This window comes from Chaetomium strumarium (genome assembly GCF_033439665.1).
Source record: "Chaetomium strumarium strain CBS 333.67 chromosome Unknown B0T15scaffold_7, whole genome shotgun sequence".
Classification (NCBI taxonomy): domain Eukaryota; kingdom Fungi; phylum Ascomycota; class Sordariomycetes; order Sordariales; family Chaetomiaceae; genus Chaetomium; species Chaetomium strumarium.
Genome location: NW_026944435.1, coordinates 451,095 through 469,859, shown reverse-complemented (window position 1 = coordinate 469,859; position 18,765 = coordinate 451,095). Strand labels below are relative to the sequence as shown.

The window sequence follows — 18,765 nt, the reverse complement described above, 5'->3', positions numbered from 1 at the left end:
GCACGGCAACGGAACAGGTGGTCTGAGCAACTCACCTTTCAGGTCACTCATTTCGGGATGGTAACTGGTGATTCTCTCTCCGTTCATTCATGGCAGAATATCGACAAGAAAACAAAGCTTGGGATATCAAAGTTAACGAAAGCTAGACGTGCCAAGGGTTCGTTGCGGAACACCAGATCGGCAGATCCTCGATTTCCTTCGCAGCCGTCTGGGCGCCACTTGCTTTTCATATCGGCATGTTTCCCCAATGGGTGCAAACCCGCCAGCAGTATCCCATGACCGGAACCCCAAAGAGCCTCCCACAACCATCGCGCCGCCTTCCCCACTTCCACCGTCTATAGGCTGAACGGCCTCCTCGGGTAGCTGACCCCCTCCACGGCAGCGTTATCCACGAACCAGCTGCACCGCTCCCCGGTACCCTCGTTGACCAACGTGCAGGGCAAGCCCGTCCCTTCCTCGAAGATCTGCTTCATGATGTCCTTCTTCCCCCCGCCCGTCGCCACGAACGCCACCTTCACCGCGTGCGTGACAACCGGCAGCGTCAGCGTGATGCGCCTCGGAGGCGGCTTCGGCGAGTCCTCGATCGGCGCCACCCACGCGTTCATCTCCCGCAGCAGCTCGTGGCCGGGGAACAGCGAGCAGGTGTGTCCGTCGGGGCCGCAGCCGAGCAGTAGCAGGTCGAAGATGGGCAGCTTGACCGAGTCGCGGCTGGCGAAACTCCGGACGAGCGTCTGCTCGTACCGGTCCGCCAGCTCCTGCGTGTCGTCGAGCACCTCGGTGTCGATGGTGTGCACGGTGGGCGGCGTGGTTCCCTCCGGCAGCTTGTCGAGCAGCTCTGCCTTCAGCAGGCCGTAGTTCGAGTCCGGGTGGTCGAGGGCGACGGCGCGTTCGTCGGCGAAGAAGATCTCCCATTTGTCCCACTTGACCCTGTCCGTCTCGGAGGTAGGCGGCGCCAGGAGGGCTTGGGCCAGCGTCTTGGGCAGCGAGCCGCCCGAGACAGCGACCTTGAAGACACCGTGCCGTGTGATGCCGGCTTCCTGGCAGGATACGACATAAGCGCGGAGAGCCGGGGCGAGGGCGTCTACGGTGGGGAAGGAGTAGAGATTGGCCTGTTTCGCCATTGTGATAAAGCTCTCTCTGTCGTCCAATTTCCCGTCGCTTCAATCCAGCTGGAGCTAAACCCCGCGATGATTTTCTTACGCCGGTCTGCGTGCCTGCGAGCTGAAAAAGGTAGATACTCTTCGAGTCGGACCGGGATTGGTAGTGGAAGCCTCAGCTTCTGTGCGCTGTAGTGTAGCAGAACTTCGAAACAGCTAATGTCCGAGGCTAGATACACCACGAGCCTAGACAGAGCCAACTAGATCGGTTGGGACCGCCGGCTGATCTGCGACCAAGGGTTGAGTAACTTGAATTAGGTTTCCAGGAAGAGCGTTACTCCGTTTGACGCAAGGTTCACCACACGCAGTGAAGTTAGAAGATGAAGTACCACGTGGAAACCGGCAAGCACTCCGTGCGCGAGTGTATGAGCGGGATTTTGTGTTGAGTTTCTGGAAGGGAGTTGCTGCCGGGGAAATATTGGCGGGGTGCATGGAGGGGTAGCTGCTGGGGAAGCTTCTGCCGCCCTGCTATCGATAACACTGGTTCGTGGGGGAAGACAAAGGATGTGGTTGCAACCGTCTCTCGCCTTTCAATTGTATGTATGTCATAGAAGGCGATGACCGAGTTATGACCGACCTTCTGGAAATGAATCCAGCCCAATTGGTCGCCGATCAAGTTCTCCAGCATTTGGGAACTATGACGGATGATGGAAGGGATAAAAGGGCCCAAGCTTATGGTCTGAACGAACAGTTTCCATCGGGCGGGCCAGCTACTTTTGCCCTACCAGTCCTAAGCAACTGTCGAGAGGTCCTGACACCTACCGAGGTATATCAGAAAGCCTAAAGCAGTACTTCGCTCACAGAAGAGAGCCCAAGTCATTGTTCGCTGCTAACCCTCTGTTTACAAGTTTGGGTCGTTGAACTGTCCTGCCATCTGTCTTGGGCACATGCTAGCACGATTCTCCGGCCTACGTGTAATGTACTGTAACGTAATATCATGTAAGATATGTATTGTACGTAAGGTACCCAGTATGTGGTTTATGCTTCCGTATACGGAGTAAGTTTGTGTCAGTCATGCCGCTGCCAACCAGGAAGAGTGTGAAGCGGTATCCGTAGAGCGGTGATAAGAGATGAGTTTATAACTCCGCCATCGTACACACTCATACAGTGATACAATACTGACATAGGCGCCTTGATACCATACATAACTGCCGTAGCCCCGCTCTGTCGACGACTCGACACTCTCCCCCGATTTCCATTTGCTGCGGCGAACATGCAGGTGCTGTCGTCGCGATACGCAGAACATCGAGAGAGGCGTCAGGAGACTGACCCTCAGTCAAGGGGACGAAGACACATGGCCGCTGCTACCGCACCGCGGCAGAGGATTCCAGAATACCCAAGCGGGTGAATACCAGTAACGTTATCATCCGCAGGTGGGGGTGCGGCGTGAGACCTTACCTTAATCGTGTAATGTATACATACAAAAAGTTGGGGGTCATGGAGGCGGGAACCCCACCATGGAGGGTTTCCCATTCTGACGCATTGCTGGGGGCAATGATGTCAAAATCGTACGATAGCCTCACTTCGTTCAGAAGTTGTATATTTGCCCCCGAGCCAGATACTCCTCCCACACTACATGTTGTGTAGCTATGGGAGAATGGAGCGGGACGGAGAGTCTGCGGCCTACTAGGCCTACTGTAGCTACTAGTAGGTGTATATACGGGTCTGGGCAGCCACGCCCTTGGCTTGTTTGCAGTGGCGTCTAGTGTAACCGTGTGTGGTTCGAGTTTTCGACGGCGTTCTCGATCTTTGAATCAGGAATTAAAGCTTACCACTTATGGTACCAAGTAGTAAAAGCCGGCAATGGATCGTGAGATGGTACGGAAGTACAGCCGTCAGTTCCCACGACTCTGGATCCCCGAGAAGGGCCTCTCCAATAGAGGTTTTAGCCAATCAATGCCCGTAATCTGGATACATACCTAGGTAAGGTGTTGTACAATACATACACACCCAAGGTAGCTTCTGTACAATACCTAAGGTATTCAAAGCAGCAAACCCGGCGAGTGCCCGAAAATGAGACCGGGAGTCGGATTGTGTCACCTTGGTTTCTGACCAAGAGCCCCCGGCACCCTCGGCGTTCAGCCTGACCTGATTATCTTCACCTTCCATTGATTGCCGTCGCAAGGATGAGCACACCAAAATACCTCACTGGCGATGTTGCCGCCATCAATGAATTTATCGATCAGTTTGATGTGAGTTTGTCAACTCATCCGGCCCCCCGGCCCCTCACCGCAGGCTTACTCACCATCACCAGGTCTTTCTGTTGGACTGTGATGGTACCCAAGAGACACATCAGAATTAATCTCCGTCGATGAGAAACTAATTCTCTGTTCTCATTCTTAGGGGTGATATGGTCCGGTGACCATGTCTTTGAGGGTATCCCCCAGACGTTGGAACTGCTGCGATCCAGAGGTCAGTTCGCTTCTTCTGCTCGCAGACTTGGCACAGTTTCTGAACTCCTCCTGGCTTGTCAGGCAAGAAAGTTGTTTTCGTGACAAACAACTCGACAAAGTCCCGTCAGGAATATGTCAAGAAATTCACCGCCCTGGGTATTCCTTCCGAGGCAGAAGAGATCTTCGGCTCGGCCTATTCCTCCGCCATCTACATCTCGAGGATCCTTAAGCTTGCCCCGCCAAAGAACAAGGTATTTGTTATCGGCGAGGCTGGCATCGAGAATGAGCTGCGTAGCGAGAATATCCCCTTCATCGGCGGCACCGACCCGGCCTTCAGGAGAGACATGACTCCGGAAGACTGGAAAGGCATCGCGGACGGGACTCTGCTGGACCCGGACGTAGGCTGCGTGCTCGCCGGCTTAGACTTCCACATCAACTACCTGAAGCTGTCGCATGCGCTGCAGTACCTCAGACGGGGCGCGGTCTTTCTGGCGACAAACATCGACTCGACCTTTCCCATGAACCACAACTTCTTCCCCGGAGCGGGATCCATGTCCATGCCCCTTGCGTACATGACGGGTCAGCAGCCGCTGGCGCTGGGCAAGCCGAGCCAGGCCATGATGCACGCCATTGAGGGCAAGTTCCAGCTGAACCGCGAGCGCACTTGCATGGTCGGAGACCGCCTGAACACGGACATCAAGTTCGGAATAGAGGGGAGACTAGGCGGGACACTGGCGGTCCTGACAGGCGTGAGCCAGCAGGCGGATTGGGAGGCGGCCGATGCAGTGGCCGTGCCGGCATTCTATGTCGACAAACTCAGTGACCTCGGCGCTGCGGCACGGGTAGACACGCAATGACGGTAACTGACGGTTAATTGGTGGAATTGAACGGGGAGTGTCCCAGAGCAGCAAGACTGGGCGCAGCAACAGATAGAAGGCATGTAGGACAGTAGGACGAGGTGAAGGAGGCTGGCGCGGATAGCGCTGCGTGTTGGTCTCTATTGCAGTCGCAGGTGCTTGATCGGATATAGAAAGCGGCCAATAGATCTTTGTCCTTCGAGAGCGAGGGGCATCCAATACCAAGGAATGTCGAGACTTGGGGGCATTATTAGCGCTGTCTCTGGCTAGGCGTGCCGAGCAGTTGACGGTAGCACTCGTTCCGGAACCTGTCCCTCGATGACGGCCGTTGTGGATTGGCAGCGTTGAAAATGGGCTCATTATTACTCCTTTGCTGACCCAGTGTGACGGGATCTACATAAATCGACGGAATTCCTCAAGGGTCTTCCTCCACATTCCAGCGGCTTATCAAACAGATCGACACCCCCGCCGCCGTCAGATCTGCCATCCGTCTCTCGCGTTTCGGCAGCAACCGGAAATCACGGTGGAAATGGACGGTACACTGTACACTACTAAGTGTAGCATGACGAACAGACAACTGCCAGTTCACTGCGCCGTGACTTGTGGCCTGACACCTATTTCAGCTATGGAACCAAATCATTCGTGAGGGAGCATCACGGGGCACGTGGGCAGGTGCCGACGGAGAGGATGACGTAGTGCCCCTCGCTTGCGACGGTGGCCGGCCAATAGCCTGCCGCCACCATCTGCAAGCCCTCCGTTCTCCAAGCAGGACCCTGAGAATCAGCTCCCGAGCCGCTGCTTGATCTGGTGGGTGTGAACCCTGTTTTAGCGCATGATACCGTACACAAGGGCCTCGGTGGGTCTAGCCCTCCGCGCGCAGGGTCTTTTTCAATTGCGGCCCGGATCTCGACCCCCTCGTTCTCAGACTCAACTGGCACAGGAACTCCGCCAGACCGTTGACCAAGTTGCTTTCTTTGCAAGCGAAGGGCATCGCCCTCCAGTGGTTTCTCTAGGGGTTCGATCATCGCTTTTCTACCTACCGGTACCTACTCTATATTACACCACCCCGTCGTTCTCTTGTGGCTCTGTGTGCAGTGCAAGCATAAGGTATGTCGTGATAAGAGACGGGCATCTTTGAGGATTCATCCAAGCTGGCCAACAGCATGCCCCGCAACCTCAAGAACCAAGCAGGGTCAGGCACTGTATGTAGTGCACAGCAGCTATGACGGCATTCCGCGCGTTGGCCGGCATCAACTGGCCAAGGTTTGCTGGAGCCCTTGGGCCCGATAGAGTCTAGCCCAACGCAAAGGCGAGCCGGGGGCGGGTGTGCTTCCCATGTGCATCGCGCAAAAAGCTCCGGCATCCCTTGGTCTGGACCAGGTATTCGACGCAAAGCCGTCGAGGGTGCATGGAGGCTGCTGGCCCATAGTCCAATGTGTGCAAATAAAAAATAAGGGACAGCCACGGGTTTCGTGGCACCCACACGCCAGGTGCTTCCCTTCCTTTATAGTAGCTTTCTCTGTTTTCTCCCTGTCTCCGCAGAGGGCTTACATTTTTTGAGCATCTCGTCCGAGTCGTCCCATTCTGCAGACGACTCGAGAGTTCGTTGTAACTGCAGTTCCACTTACCACCTCTTTCTTCCCAGTTTGGCTTGTCAGAAGATTCGGAATAGCACCGAATACAGAAGAACGCACAATTCCTTATTAAGGTTTGGTCACCCGATCCACACTAGGTCCTCGGATGCCATGGCTTATCAGAACCTTGAAATAGCCTCTCACGCAGCGATGCCCGCCAGTCGTTATTAAGACTCGGAGACGTCCCATCATCCATCATCTCCTGACCCCGGCATCACACCCCAAACTTGGGGCAATTCCTCTTTGGAACCCGCGATGAAAACGGCCCTTGCTCGACCCCTGCCGTCTAACAGTTCGCTTCTGTGTCCTCCACCATGGACAGCTCCTCGCCGTCCGTCGTAACGGACGAGAAAGATCCACCCCGGGGGCCCCTTCTCGAGCGTCGCCAGCAGCTGACAGATGCACTGGCCGCATCCCCCTACGACTTGATCCTCTACCTGGAACGGGCCGTCGTCTACTCCAACCTCGCGTATCCCGACCTGGCCGCCAGCGACGCCTACCGTGCCCTGCTCCTGGCCGACGAAGTGCATGATGAGAGCTTCGAATACCACGAACAAGCCAAGGAGGCTCTTAGCCGCTACTCCACCACCCCCTGTCCCGACGTGCTTAACCACGGCGCGCTTGTCGAAGACCTCGATCGCCCCCAAGACGGAGAGGGCGCGCAGGCGGCCGGCACTTACAACCTGCTCGCGAACCTTGCCTCGGTCCGCTGTTTTCAGATCCTCTCGCTCAGTCTCTTGCTCTGCGGCTGCCTGAAGAGCGCCCTCAGCTTCTGCGAAAGGGGTCTGAATCTTGCGCCTCACAACAGAGAGCTCGCGGAGATCAAGGGCTACATCGAGCAGGTGGCAAGGCGAAGGCTGCGGAAGGACCCGGACGAGCCACTCGACATAAACAGCCTGCCGGATACCGGAGTTGTGCGCCGGGAAGTGTATCCCTGGAACACCTACGAGCCTGACCGCTTTTCCCAGGAATCGCTATCGTACCTCAACGGACGGCTCGCCGAGATCGCTCCCAAGTGCGAAGTCAGAGTCTCGAATCTCCCCGTCCTGCTCGATGGCGAGAGCAACACCGACGATTACGAGATCATTCCGACCTGTAACCAGTTGGGCCTCTTCGCGAAAGAGGATATCGCGCCCGGCGAGACGGTCCTGAAGGAGTACTCGCTCCTGACCGCCAACAACCGGCACAAGGAATCGACCTGCGACGCCTGCGGCACCGAGTTGCCGCCTCTGGACAGCAACTCCAAGGCGGTGAGCTGCCCCGAGTGCTACGACACCATCTTCTGCGACGAGTTCTGCTTCCAACAGGCCCAAGAGCAGTACCACCCTGCCGTCTGCGACAAGGATGTCGACTCCATTGCAAAGGACCCTGATGCCCGCGACGTCGACGAATCCCTCTATCTCTTGCTGCTGGCACGCCTTTTTGCCATGTCGGCACACCAGGACATCCATCCGCTCGAGGTGAAGGAGATCAAGTATATCTGGGGCGACTTCGTCCCTACCGCCATGAACGACATCGACGGCTCGGTCACTGCCGAGCCGCCACCGGAGTGGACGCTGCCTTTCTCCTTCAAGTACAACGTCGAGATTCCGCTCCACATCCTCGACAGGATGGACGTCGACATCTACGCGACGCTGTACAAGTACGATCTGTGGGTATTCAACACGGCATATGCCAAGTTCCGCGGCACCGCCTCGGCGAGGAAGAGCCTGCGCGATGGCCGCCCGGACGTCGCGGCCGTCCATCCCTTCTGGTGTCTGGCGAACCACGACTGCAACCCTAACGTCACCTGGGAATGGGGCGGGCGCATGGTGATGTGGGCGCGGGAGACTCGGGTAGTGGGCCAACAGCCCGGCGGCATCAGGGCCGGAGAGGAGATCCTGAATCATTATTGCGATGTGAACCTGCCCGTCCAGCAGCGGAGGGAATGGGCTCAGGGGAGTCTGGGGGGGTGGTGCATGTGTACGCGGTGCCGGGAGGAGGCGGCAATGAAACCGACCAATGGAACTACGGAGCACTTGAATTGATGATACACGGAAAGATGGGGTTACGCGCGCGGGGAAGGAGTCGGTATTGGATGGTGTGGTACAACTTCAAGTTCTTGGATCAGCATGGAGCACTGTTTTGGGGGATTCTATGGGATCCGACGAAGTCCTACCCCCCGGGTGGGCCCTCTGAGGAGCGGAAGTGTATCATCAGCACGATCTCTCTGCATATATGTGGCGTACACGACAGGCACCTCTACTTTTGATGTTTGACAGCACTGGAGCATCTGCTAGCCAGGAGTAAAACGGAAGAGGGCTGGTTGGTTCGCTAATACATACCATCTAGGCACCGCAACCGAATAGGTTGTCGTCCGGAACGAAGGGAATGAAATGGGTGTATTGTACATCGGTTAAGGCCAAAATGTCTTTGTCTTGGGAATCAGAAACAACTCCTCTAACGATTCTCACCCGACCTGCACGTACTCTCTGGGCTCTTGCTGGAATGAACACTTATATATGATCTGGACCGTAGTAGAGGAGACAGGGCATCCCTCCCTCTCCTGTACAGATAAATAATCCTTTACTATGACTGCTATTTCCCCGCCTTTATTTCAGTTAAGCCCGAGAAGACAAATGCTGACAAAAGGAAGCATTCAGTATAGGACTCTACGTGATGAACACTCTTTTGAGTTTGATCCGTATCTCGTCTAACCTGACGGTGAATGCTCTTAGATATATGATATATAACTGAATCCACCCTTCTACAAGCTGCTCCTCTCCTATCCCCCCCAAGAATCAAATCGAAGCCAGACCTGGTCAAAGTAGGTAGGGAGCCGAAAAGATTAGATTAGAAGACAGGATGAGGCTTCGATGCAAAGACGTGTGCATGGTTTGCTCTCTATGGAATATGCTGCACTCATGTATAGTTCCGCCCTCAAAACACAGGTAGCAAGCAAAACCCTTGTATAACCCAGAGTTCGGCCACGCCTCTTCAATCTAAAATCCGCGATGTAAACTAACAGACAGCATGCTAACCTGAACGCCTAGCACCGAACTGGACTTCCACGATGGATAGTATTTCGACCCTGAACGTAAAAGGACTGTCAAGACGAGTAGAAAAACCTCGGTGAATGCGGCCAGAAAAAGAGTTGGGGTATATATTAAAAGGAAAAAAACTCTATCTCAAGAATCGGGCACCAAAACAAAGGCATAAGACAGTGGCCGTCTTGTTACGTCCCCATGAAGCAATCGAGCGCACGCGGAAACAATCCAAGGTCTCAAAGGTCCCTGCAAGCGCTTCTTAATTCCTCTCCACCCATTTGGTTGGTGGCTAGAACCAACACTCATTCCTTCATTATTACAAGAATCTTTTATATAAAAATAGGTCAACGTCGGTTTTATTTCCCTGTCCCCAGCCGTCGATGGTTGGGCGAATGCGGACGGAACTACCTCAAATGCGTCAGGGTGGTAAACGCATTCGACGGGGTGATGCCATTAATACCATCTGACCAAGGCCGCAAGAGGGAAGGCTCGGACTAGTTCGCCGGAGCAATTTGGGTGTAAGGAATAGTGGTGAGTTGCGATGATTGGTCCGTCCGTGACGTTATGATAATGCGCGTAATAATAATGCGAGAGTATAGCCCCAGGAAATCGGGTCACCCTGAAGCCGATTGCATGAAGACGTGGGCTCGTAGCTCGTGTCCAGGGGCGATCCAAGACGCGTAGGGCCCGATAAGAGGGCGCCGCCTCCCAATGTAATCCAGGCCTGCTCCATTTGTCCCATCTATTTCATCCATCAATAGAGTGCATCGGAGGCCCGAACCCAGATTGGACCGACCGACACCATAAAACAAGAGGGGATTCCCAAGCAACCCAAATCCCCAAAGCCCAGAATCCCAGAACCGAAGTATTTCCCACGCCCGGCGATGTTTGTTCTTGCCGCCAATGATGATGATGAGTTGATGCCCCGCCCCTGTGTTGAAAACGCCGAGCCAATGCCATGCGAATGTCGTGTATGCAGAGTAGAGTTTTGGTGATATTACATGGATCCAAGACGAAGGAGAGCCTCCACAGCCTCGCGTTCCTGCGCGTCGGGGGCAGCAGCTCCGAACGCAGATGCCGGAATACCGGGGTAATTGGGCGGGCGTAGCTGCGGCGGGCGCGCCATCCCCGCCGAGAAGGAGCGTATACCGCCCGAAGTATGTACTGTGCTGAAAGGAAAGTGTTGTTGGTTGGACCGGGCCTGGTACGACGACGCACGGAGCGCCGCGGCGCCGACTGCCGCCCAGTCCTCATCGTCGGTCGCGTCTTCCGGGTCGTCGTTGTGCCTCCTCATATCGTCGTCGTCGTCGGGAGCTTCGGAGCAAGACGCCGATCCGGACCCATCTAACGACATCTTGTCGGCTTCGTGGTCCATCATGTCCATATCCATGAAGCGGTCGTCGTGAGAAAGAGCGGCCGACGAAAAGGCGCCAAGGCTCGACCCGATATTCGCGCCGAGCCGTGACCTGTCCATGTTCCACCCGGCGGTCCTGGTGATGGGTATGCTGTTCGGATGGCCCCCAGGGGATGCGTCACGTACCGGCGCATCCCGACCAGGCTGGCCCCGACGCTTAGCATCCCATCGACCCCAGCCCACCTTCACAAACTCCACGTCACCATCCAGCCCACCACCCCCGTTGCCACTTCCTTTTCCCTCCAAAGCCCCCACGACCAATCTACGCGCCTTCCCCGGCGGAATCGCCGCGAAGCCCGGGACCGAAGTGGTAAGGTACCCCATCAAATGGCGAATCGGCAACGGACCATGGCTAATCAAGATTTCCGGCAGATGGAACTTGGCCAGCATAGCTGAGGTGATGGCGCCGGACGAGTCGTACGGCGGCGACTCGGCACCCTCGTAGTGTTCCTCACCGCTATCCAGTAGATCCAAGTCCGAGTCGATGGAGTCGAGGCGTGCCCGCATAAGCTGGGCCTTCAGCCCGTGCGGAGGCAGTGAGGGCGATATGGAGTTCGGGGGAGTAGGGAGGGTCGTCGGATGGGTTGCCACAGGGACACTCCGAGCCGCTACAGCAGTTAAGTTGTCTCGGTCGGAGGTCTTCGCGATATCGCGGACAGCAGATGCCATAGTTGCCATGTTGACAGTTCTAGGGGTTGGCTTGCTTCGAGACGTGTCTGCAATGCGGCGCGACCGACCGTTAGCGCTTCTTCTTGAGGCAGACACGGTGCAGCGCGCTGATCGGCGTTGAACACCGCTGGGCGCAGGAGCCATGGCTGGCAGCGGTGGCCGGCGGCGGGTGTGCCTGGGACGGGACTTGAATCACACTCACTACTGTCTGAAGCAATTGTTGGGCAAACAACTTTTGACCGGAGACGAGGCTGTCGGACAAAAGTGCGGTGGGCAAAATGGCAGAGCTGCTGCGGATGATCTGTGGTGACAGAGATGACTCTCGCTGTAAAGTCGAGTGGTTAGAATTGCGAGTTGTTGTTGCTTTGGAGAGGCAAGAGAAAGGAACGGAGCGAGGAATGACAGACCAGGGCAAATAATAAAGGGTGCGTGTGTGCCTGGGCAAGCATCGGATGGAAGGTGTGTGTGTGTACCAATCCGGGGAGGTAGGTACATTAGGATACCGCTGTCGGCAAGGCAGGTACAGTGCCTCGCAGCAAGGTGTTGCTGATGCTTGCAGCCAATTCTTTGTTGGCACTGGGTACCGGGGCCGTCAAAGTGCCAAGAGAATGAGCGTGGTAGGTAAATGTGGGTCCCTCTGTCTTTGTCACCGCAAAGCGCACATGGAGAGCAGGAACCTTCACACTGGTGGCATTTCGATTTTCGAGCGGATCACTGCACCGTGCCACCATCAGAATCATGACAAAGGGAGCGGCGTCCCTCGCATTGAATCTCAGTCCTCCAGTCGGAGCAGACTTTAATTGAGCGTGTTTGGTCTTCAAACATCAGATTCCGATGCCGACTGCTTTTTTTCTTGGGCGAAATTTCGGTGAGGAATTCCACGTTGTGCGAACCCCAGAATTGATGAAGTGTTCTGTGGATCTCAATCATCAGTCACCTATACGGGCACAGTGCGAAGCCGCATCTTTGATGTCTGCTTGTCGCATTTCGTAGGCCGTGAGTTCCCTGGACGTACCCGCCCAGCGCGATGACGACGTCCGATCGTGCGCAGTGACAAAGACCTGCTTTGTGCACTTTACTCGTCCTAACCACTAACCTCTCAGATTCCCACCTTGTGTTCTCTTTCGTCTGTTCTTCCACACCAACCAACCACCAACGAGAATCCCACCCCTGGTCATGTGTCCGTGATAAGGCACCACGAACCTTGTAGCGTGCTAGTGATACTATGTAACTGAAGGTCGGCTCTACACTAGATGCAGTCATTCCCATCCTCAAGAGTTCGAAGTTCATATCACCCCGCTCTTGTCCGAGCAGCGGCCGACATGCCAACCTTGCCCAGTTTATAGCTCCCACACAATGGCAGTGAAAATGGCAAATATTTCCCGCAAAGTTTGTCGCGTAATGTGCGTCGAATGCTCACATCAGAGTTCCCAAATGGCGTTTCCGATTGGCTTCGGGCTGACTACCTCCTTGCCCTACTAGGCTGGCTTCAGCCCAGCTGACCCGGTGTCGCTCCGTGGTTGGACTTTTTCATCGTCTCCAGATACGGATAGAACATTCGATTTCGATTTCAGGTGTCACCCGTCTTTGCTCAACGACAGCAAGAGGGTTTAACCCCAATGAGGGGCTGCTTGATGAGTCGCGTTCCTGTGGCCACCCCAGGCCGGGGCGTACAAGCGAGGGTAATCCCGGAATCGAGAAAGACCCAGATCGGCGCAGGTCGGCTTCCCCACGGCAATCGGACGGAGGAATCAGATAAAGGACCCGGAGTCCGACAGCGATCCACTGACGCGAGGCGGGGCCCGCAGCCCGCTGGCCCGAGGCGCCGAAGAGCTTCAAGTTCCTTCAGCGCACCGCAAGGGCTTGGACAATATCAACCCTATCGACGGTTCCGAAACAAGTGCACAAATCGAGACGTATTGCCTGTTGCATGCGGGGTGGCCCCTCTCACACAAACCCGTTGCCGCCCGAGAGTGTGGATTGGCTCTCCGCCGCTTCTCCCGGCTCCCGAGTCTGTCCACCAACCAACCTGCCTGCATCACGGTCCCAATCGAGTGGTTAGAAAACGCCAAAACCCCGTGTAGCAACTAGATCTTCGGTGCCCTGTTACATACTCTGCCATTCTGCATTTGCGTTTTACCAAGAGCGCCGATACCATCATCCGGTATCGGACGAGGTAATAAGCCCGCTTCCGTCCGTTGGCCATAGCAGCCCAAGATCCCCCCCTTCTGCACCACCACACCTGCATGGAGTTCCGACCCGCACGCTAGATTGTGGCTGGTCTCTGTTTCCCTCAGTCCATCGTTTTCCGCTTCGACAAGAGGGGTCGGCTCACGTCTCGGCTGAGCTTGAGCTTGGAGGGTGCCACGTTCCCCGCACTCTCGAAGCCACCATCATGCAGGTCGCCCTGAAGGTAGGTATCTGGTCAACTCTTAGATGGGTTGGCTCGCTATGCTCCATTCTGGAAGACATATTGTCTGCAGGCCTATCAATGGGTCAGGTCAGCAAACCGCCAGGGGACAAATGCCGGTGCGCGTTGCTGCGGCCACTCACTGCCTTTAGGATGGCGAGCTCTGCCTTGGAGTGTTCATAAACCTGCCGATACTGGTTCAAACTTTCGTGCAAGACTGTACGTTTGGTCGTGCGGCCCTCACATATCGCCTTCATTTTGAGCTCCATCTCCTTGCGAAGGAAAGGCTTGCCAAGGCTGGTCTCAAAGTGCATCCGGTCGAATCCCTCGATCAGAGCGACTCCCAGACTGGTAGGGATAAACTCCCTCACCCCGGACCGTCCCCCTCCACGGCTCGATCCTCCCCCACGCCCACCCCGTGAACCCCCGCGGCCGCCGCGGCCTCGCCCCCTACCGCGCCCGCCTCTCGCCGCGGGAGGCTCCGCTTCGTCATCATTGTTCGCGCCTCCGCCGCCGCGTTCCACGGTTCTCACGTACTGCCGTTCCTGTATCTTCTCGATATGCTCGGCCATCGTAGCGTCTGTGCCGATTCCGTTCGCGTCCATGAGGGCGATGAGGTCAGCCTCCGTAAGGTACCCCGGTGGGCTTGTCTTGCCTTCCGTGATCATCGCCTCGGTTGGCTCGAACCGCTCTCCAATCGTAAACTTGGGCAGCTCCGCCGTGTCCGTCCAGTTCTCGTATGGGTATACGTCGAGGTAGTTGCGCTCGAGGACGATGACGCCGTGCGCGTTGAAGGTCTCGTCCCCGTAGAGTATCTCGATGTCTGTTGCCATGCCTTTGGCGTCCTCGGAGCAGCAGGCGAGGAAGCGGCGGGTGACGAGCTCGTAGACCCTCCTCTCGCTGTCGTCGAGCGCCGTTGGGGCAGCATAAGTGATGGGATGGATCGGTGGATGGGCTTTGTCGTCGTGTCTGCCTTGGCGGGGTTGTTGAAAGGCGCCGTCTACCAGGTTCTGCGCAAATGGGCCCCATCTGTTATCTTGGGTTTGTTTCCTCACCAGCGCCCGGAGGTCCATTCCCTTGTCGAAGCGGTCCGTTTCGGTACGGGGGTAGCTGATGAACCCCTTGTTGTATAGCTTCTCGGCTACAGTCATGGCTTGTTGACCCGTCATGCGCAGGAACCGGGTGGCCATCTTTTGCAGTTCGACGGTCGTGAGAGGGAGCGGCTTCCACTTCTTCGTCGGTTTCTCCTGGACCTTGGTGACCTTTGCGGTCCTAGCCGCGAGGCATCTCTCGTAAAGGATAACAACCGCCATGCGGTCGAATAGGCGGTGTCGGGACCAGTTGAAGTTAACCTTAATCCCATCTCTCTCATGCATCACCTTGATCCCCCAGAACGCCTCGGGGACAAAGTTCTTGACGCGAAAGTACCGGTCTACGACAAACCCGAGGGTCGGAAATTGGCAAGACCCTGTGCCACGTTAGGGAATACTAGGAATCTCGAGTGGCTCACGTGGAATATCAATGCTCACCATAGCTGATTGTGAGCTGGGACATCGGCCCCCCAAGGGCGCGCAGGCTCAGCGTTAGAAACCGGGTGAATGCGTAGCCGATCCGCAAGTCGAGCTCGATGCGAGCAGAGACGGCGTCTACCTGTTTTTCATCAAGGGCAACCAATCGTCTGGCCGCGGACAATATGTGCCTACACATCATGCTCAGCACAAATGGCCACGCAAGTGAGGGATCATGACCTACGCTCTTTCGATGTTGCTGAACCGGGCCCGCTTGATCTGTATCTGGGCATTGCCCCTTTTTGCAGCGTCCCGGATCTCGCTGCCGATATGTTCGCCTTCGCGATCGCAATCTGTCCAGATGACGAGTGTGCTCGCACGCCTTGCCTGGTCTTCGATATTCTTGGCGATGTGCTTGTTATCCTGTCAAGATTTCAGTAACGGAAGCCGCATGCTTCTGATGTCGCGCTTGCGTTTCCTACACTCGGAATCACCGTCTGCACGGGCGCGTCAAACAGACGGTCAGGTGGTGGGTATTCCCATGACTTGAACTCCTGGGGAAACTCGACTGCGGTGAGATGACCCTTCACAGCGGTCATAGTCACCGAGCAGGATCCCCATGACCCCCCGAAATCAAAGTCGAAGGAATAATTCTTGATGTATGTATCGCGTGTGTTGTTCTATGCTAACGTCAGCGCCGCGCGGATCCAAGGCGAGGAGGAGCGGGAAGGAGAGGACGCACAGTCTGGTACCGACCACCAGAAAGATGGCTAGCAACTGCCTTTGCAATGGAGGGCTTTTCAGCCACACAGAGAATGCGCGTCATGGCTGTCGACGACTGAGGAGGCAGGCTTGAATGGTAACGGGCGTGTTGACGGAGCCAAAGCCGGGAAACTCGCAGAGTGATGAGCGCCTTGCCGCAACTCGTTATTTCCTAGACAAGCTTGTGGGTGGCGACGAAAGCCCACCTTCTTTAAGTCAAGCTGTAAACGCATTATAAGTGCTCAAAGGCGTTTTCAATTGTCGGCATCGCGGCCCCATCAAGAGGAAACTCGAGGCTGGAGGAGAGAGCAAGGGCAAGGGCCAAGCGCACAAAACATCCGCTTGTTGTTTCCCAGTCTTTGGTTCTACGGCACGCGATACTTCATGAGGGGAGATGGGTCTCTGGAGACATTCATCATAACTTGAGTTCCACTCGATTATTGGTGCTCATGTCTCAAGTGTTTTCTGGCCTGCCAACGCGTCGCGGTCAACTTGATGAAACGGTTGCCAGCCTTGTGTGAGCTTTACAGGAATCAAAATTACATGTCTGTTAGTAAATTACAGAATTCAGGACGATTACAGTGTTTACTTACTTACATGTGTTGTGTCAATGTTTTGAAAGCACCATATGCACCTAACAAAAACCCCGAAATTTCGGTTAGTTCCATTCCTTTGCCGTTTGTTAACAGACCCGCGTAAGAATGGGGTAACGGTGGAGTTCCGCCGAGGTGCGCTTAACATATCCCGCAAATCAAACGGGCGCTTCTGAGTTCTGCGCGCCGTTTCGGAAAACGGAAAGGGCCAAGGCTTGCAGTGGCCTGCTAGTGCAACAAGATGGAATGATGACGCCTACATCACAGTCTGAGCTCCAAAAATTCAAGTTCTGGGTGACGAAGGGGAGAAGACACTCTACACCATCAAGTTGTGTAGAACCTCATGAAACCATTGAAACAGACCTCTACTGATTCGAAGTGGCGTACTTGACTCGACATGGCGCTTCCGCACCTTCGCGCTCTAGAGGACTGCGCAGACTTCACGAAGACAGTGGAACCCTTCATTCCCCAACTCTATGCCCTCCCCGGCAAGCTACTTGAGGTCTTGACGGGCCATGAGAGTCTGTTGAGAGTTTACATGCAAACCAACCCTCTCATATCCGGCTTCGCCCTCTCTGTGTTTCTTGGTGCGGTATTCCTCGTGGTCGCCGAAGTCAACCGCAACTACTCACAGGTTGATCGCTGCTGGAGCCTCTTGCCGACGCTGTACATAGCCCACTTCGCTCTATGGGCGCGCCTGGTTGGACTTCCCACTAGGCGTATTGAGGCAGCATTGCTCTTCAGCTCGATATGGAGTGTGAGCTGGACACGATATCTTGATAAAGGAACTCACTAACCGGATGGATCTCTGACTAGGCTCGTCTCACGTACAACTACTGGAGGAAGGGGGGCTACAATATCGGGAGCGAGGACTACCGATGGTGGGCATGACCACCTCTCCTGTAAATGTCACGCTGACACTTTCCAGGGAACTCGTCCGACAGCGCATACCCAAGGCGGCGTTCCACGTCCTTAACTGGACCTTCATCTCATTCATGCAGAGTATCCTGCTCTTCCTGATTACCGCGCCCGTTTACAAGATTCTGCTCGCATCGACTATTGAGCCGAACTTGACCAGCGCTGATCTCGCGTCTTTGGCCATGGAGCTTGGACTCATCCTGACAGAGTACATCGCAGACGAACAGCAATGGGGTATGGTCGATTGGATGACACTGCCTTGAAAAGAGGGGACCGAGCTGACTATTTTACAACCTGCAGTCTACCAATCAGCAAAGAAGCTGTACAAAGAGACCGGCAAGGTCTCGCGGGGCTTCAAGCAAGCCGACCTCGACCGGGGCTTCCTCACCTCCGGCCTGTGGGGATACAGCAGGCATCCCAACTTTGCGGCTGAACAGACCATCTGGTTCCTCCTCTACCAGTGGAGCTGCTACGCGACCAAAACTTTGTACAGCTGGGCGGGCCTGGGCCCCTCGTTTCTCATCCTGTTGTTCCAAGGCTCGACGTGGCTCACTGAGGGGATCACGGGCGGGAAGTATCCCGAGTACAGCGAGTATCAGCGCAATGTTGGCATGTTCGCTCCGAAGCGGCTCTCCGCTTACAAGACGCCGGCCCTGAAGCCCAAGATCATTCGGACAAGCGAACTCGCCGAGAAACAGCGACAAAAGGAGAAGGAGAAACAGAAACAGAAGTGAGGTGGCGGCAGAAGGCGGGCAGAGCCCCCATTCCCGAAAAGCACACGAGACATAATAAGCACGGGGGCTCGGCGGTTAAGCAACTACCGACGGAGTCTAGCGTCGCAAAAGGCGGCCAACAGTATTTACGTACAGTGTACGACTCAGACTTGCGGGATGACTGTGGGGAGGAATGCGGCACAGATTGTCAGATCCTCCGATGAGTCCCAGCACTCTCGTGATGTGTTGGAGATGTGGGAGAAACACCGGGATCCACCCCGGTGACTGTCTTGAGCAGGGATTGTTATGATGTGCATCTGGAGAAAAGGGGGGTCATAAAAACTAACGTTGGTAAACTGTGGTAAGCTGCGCGGCATCATGCATATACATTGGTATTAGCCTAGTAAATTGTGTAGTACATGAGCGAGATATACGACTTTTTGATACTACTATGGGATTTGAGCCTGGCGAAGAACAAGCATGAGATGCTGATGAGTCAAGTCACATGCGGTTCATCAACTCGCTTGGCGGGAGGTGGACAAGAAGCTCCAGTTTTTAGGCTGTGCAGCGGCAGATTGACGGCGGCGTCCCACGGACCTGGTTAACCTGACGTTAGTGCGGTTAGCTGCAAGACACTGCAAGGGTAGCACAAGCTAGGTGGCTTCCAGAATGCTCACCTGACCAGTCTGCGAAATTGCAAGCATTGTGCAA

General features: G+C 55.5%; 6 protein-coding genes across 6 annotated transcripts; 3 read left to right on the top strand and 3 right to left on the bottom strand.

Moving 5' to 3' along the window:
- Positions 1 to 307: 307 nt before the first annotated feature.
- B0T15DRAFT_290322 (uncharacterized protein) lies at positions 308 to 1,296 on the bottom strand. The gene has a single exon (XM_062863700.1). It carries the CDS (start codon positions 1,119 to 1,121, stop codon positions 336 to 338), a length of 786 nt encoding a protein of 261 aa, XP_062717836.1. The 5' UTR covers positions 1,122 to 1,296; the 3' UTR covers positions 308 to 335.
- Positions 1,297 to 2,910: 1,614 nt separating this feature from the next.
- On the top strand, positions 2,911 to 4,765 carry B0T15DRAFT_541827 (HAD-like domain-containing protein). The gene is made up of 4 exons (XM_062869891.1): positions 2,911 to 3,349; positions 3,412 to 3,433; positions 3,501 to 3,569; positions 3,632 to 4,765. Exons 1-4 carry the CDS (start codon positions 3,284 to 3,286, stop codon positions 4,405 to 4,407), a joined length of 933 nt encoding a protein of 310 aa, XP_062717835.1. The 5' UTR covers positions 2,911 to 3,283; the 3' UTR covers positions 4,408 to 4,765.
- A 1,267-nt stretch (positions 4,766 to 6,032) lies between these two features.
- On the top strand, positions 6,033 to 8,218 carry B0T15DRAFT_290254 (uncharacterized protein). Its single transcript, XM_062863699.1, has 2 exons — positions 6,033 to 6,115; positions 6,178 to 8,218. The coding sequence occupies exon 2, from the start codon at positions 6,356 to 6,358 to the stop codon at positions 8,066 to 8,068; it is 1,713 nt and encodes a 570-aa protein (XP_062717834.1). The 5' UTR covers positions 6,033 to 6,115; positions 6,178 to 6,355; the 3' UTR covers positions 8,069 to 8,218.
- Positions 8,219 to 9,936: 1,718 nt separating this feature from the next.
- Positions 9,937 to 11,458, bottom strand: B0T15DRAFT_290207 (putative Sin3 binding protein-domain-containing protein). Its single transcript, XM_062863697.1, has 2 exons — positions 11,353 to 11,458; positions 9,937 to 11,197 (listed from the first exon to the last, which is right to left on the bottom strand). Exon 2 carries the CDS (start codon positions 11,157 to 11,159, stop codon positions 10,065 to 10,067), a length of 1,095 nt encoding a protein of 364 aa, XP_062717833.1. The 5' UTR covers positions 11,160 to 11,197; positions 11,353 to 11,458; the 3' UTR covers positions 9,937 to 10,064.
- A 2,141-nt stretch (positions 11,459 to 13,599) lies between these two features.
- B0T15DRAFT_561551 (DNA topoisomerase) lies at positions 13,600 to 16,336 on the bottom strand (the record flags this gene model as incomplete). The annotated part of the gene is made up of 6 exons (XM_062870556.1): positions 15,811 to 16,336; positions 15,551 to 15,748; positions 15,313 to 15,491; positions 15,090 to 15,259; positions 13,704 to 15,028; positions 13,600 to 13,635 (listed from the first exon to the last, which is right to left on the bottom strand). Exons 1-6 carry the CDS (start codon positions 15,892 to 15,894, stop codon positions 13,600 to 13,602), a joined length of 1,992 nt encoding a protein of 663 aa, XP_062717832.1. The 5' UTR covers positions 15,895 to 16,336.
- Positions 16,337 to 16,468: 132 nt separating this feature from the next.
- Positions 16,469 to 18,523, top strand: B0T15DRAFT_541812 (uncharacterized protein). Its single transcript, XM_062869890.1, has 4 exons — positions 16,469 to 17,180; positions 17,240 to 17,304; positions 17,352 to 17,575; positions 17,642 to 18,523. The coding sequence occupies exons 1-4, from the start codon at positions 16,821 to 16,823 to the stop codon at positions 18,073 to 18,075; spliced, it is 1,083 nt and encodes a 360-aa protein (XP_062717831.1). The 5' UTR covers positions 16,469 to 16,820; the 3' UTR covers positions 18,076 to 18,523.
- Positions 18,524 to 18,765: the final 242 nt, after the last annotated feature.

Coding starts and splice junctions, on each gene's coding strand:
- B0T15DRAFT_290322 (XM_062863700.1), bottom strand. CDS start 1,121: ATGGCGAAACAGGCCAATCTCTACTCCTTCCCCACCGTAGACGCCCTC.
- B0T15DRAFT_541827 (XM_062869891.1), top strand. CDS start 3,284: ATGAGCACACCAAAATACCTCACTGGCGATGTTGCCGCCATCAATGAA. Junction 3,350..3,411: donor AATTTATCGATCAGTTTGAT/GTGAGTTTGTCA, acceptor CACCATCACCAG/GTCTTTCTGTTGGACTGTGA. Junction 3,434..3,500: donor CTTTCTGTTGGACTGTGATG/GTACCCAAGAGA, acceptor TCTCATTCTTAG/GGGTGATATGGTCCGGTGAC.
- B0T15DRAFT_290254 (XM_062863699.1), top strand. CDS start 6,356: ATGGACAGCTCCTCGCCGTCCGTCGTAACGGACGAGAAAGATCCACCC.
- B0T15DRAFT_541812 (XM_062869890.1), top strand. CDS start 16,821: ATGGCGCTTCCGCACCTTCGCGCTCTAGAGGACTGCGCAGACTTCACG. Junction 17,305..17,351: donor GGGAGCGAGGACTACCGATG/GTGGGCATGACC, acceptor GACACTTTCCAG/GGAACTCGTCCGACAGCGCA. Junction 17,576..17,641: donor CGCAGACGAACAGCAATGGG/GTATGGTCGATT, acceptor TACAACCTGCAG/TCTACCAATCAGCAAAGAAG.
- B0T15DRAFT_290207 (XM_062863697.1), bottom strand. CDS start 11,159: ATGGCAACTATGGCATCTGCTGTCCGCGATATCGCGAAGACCTCCGAC.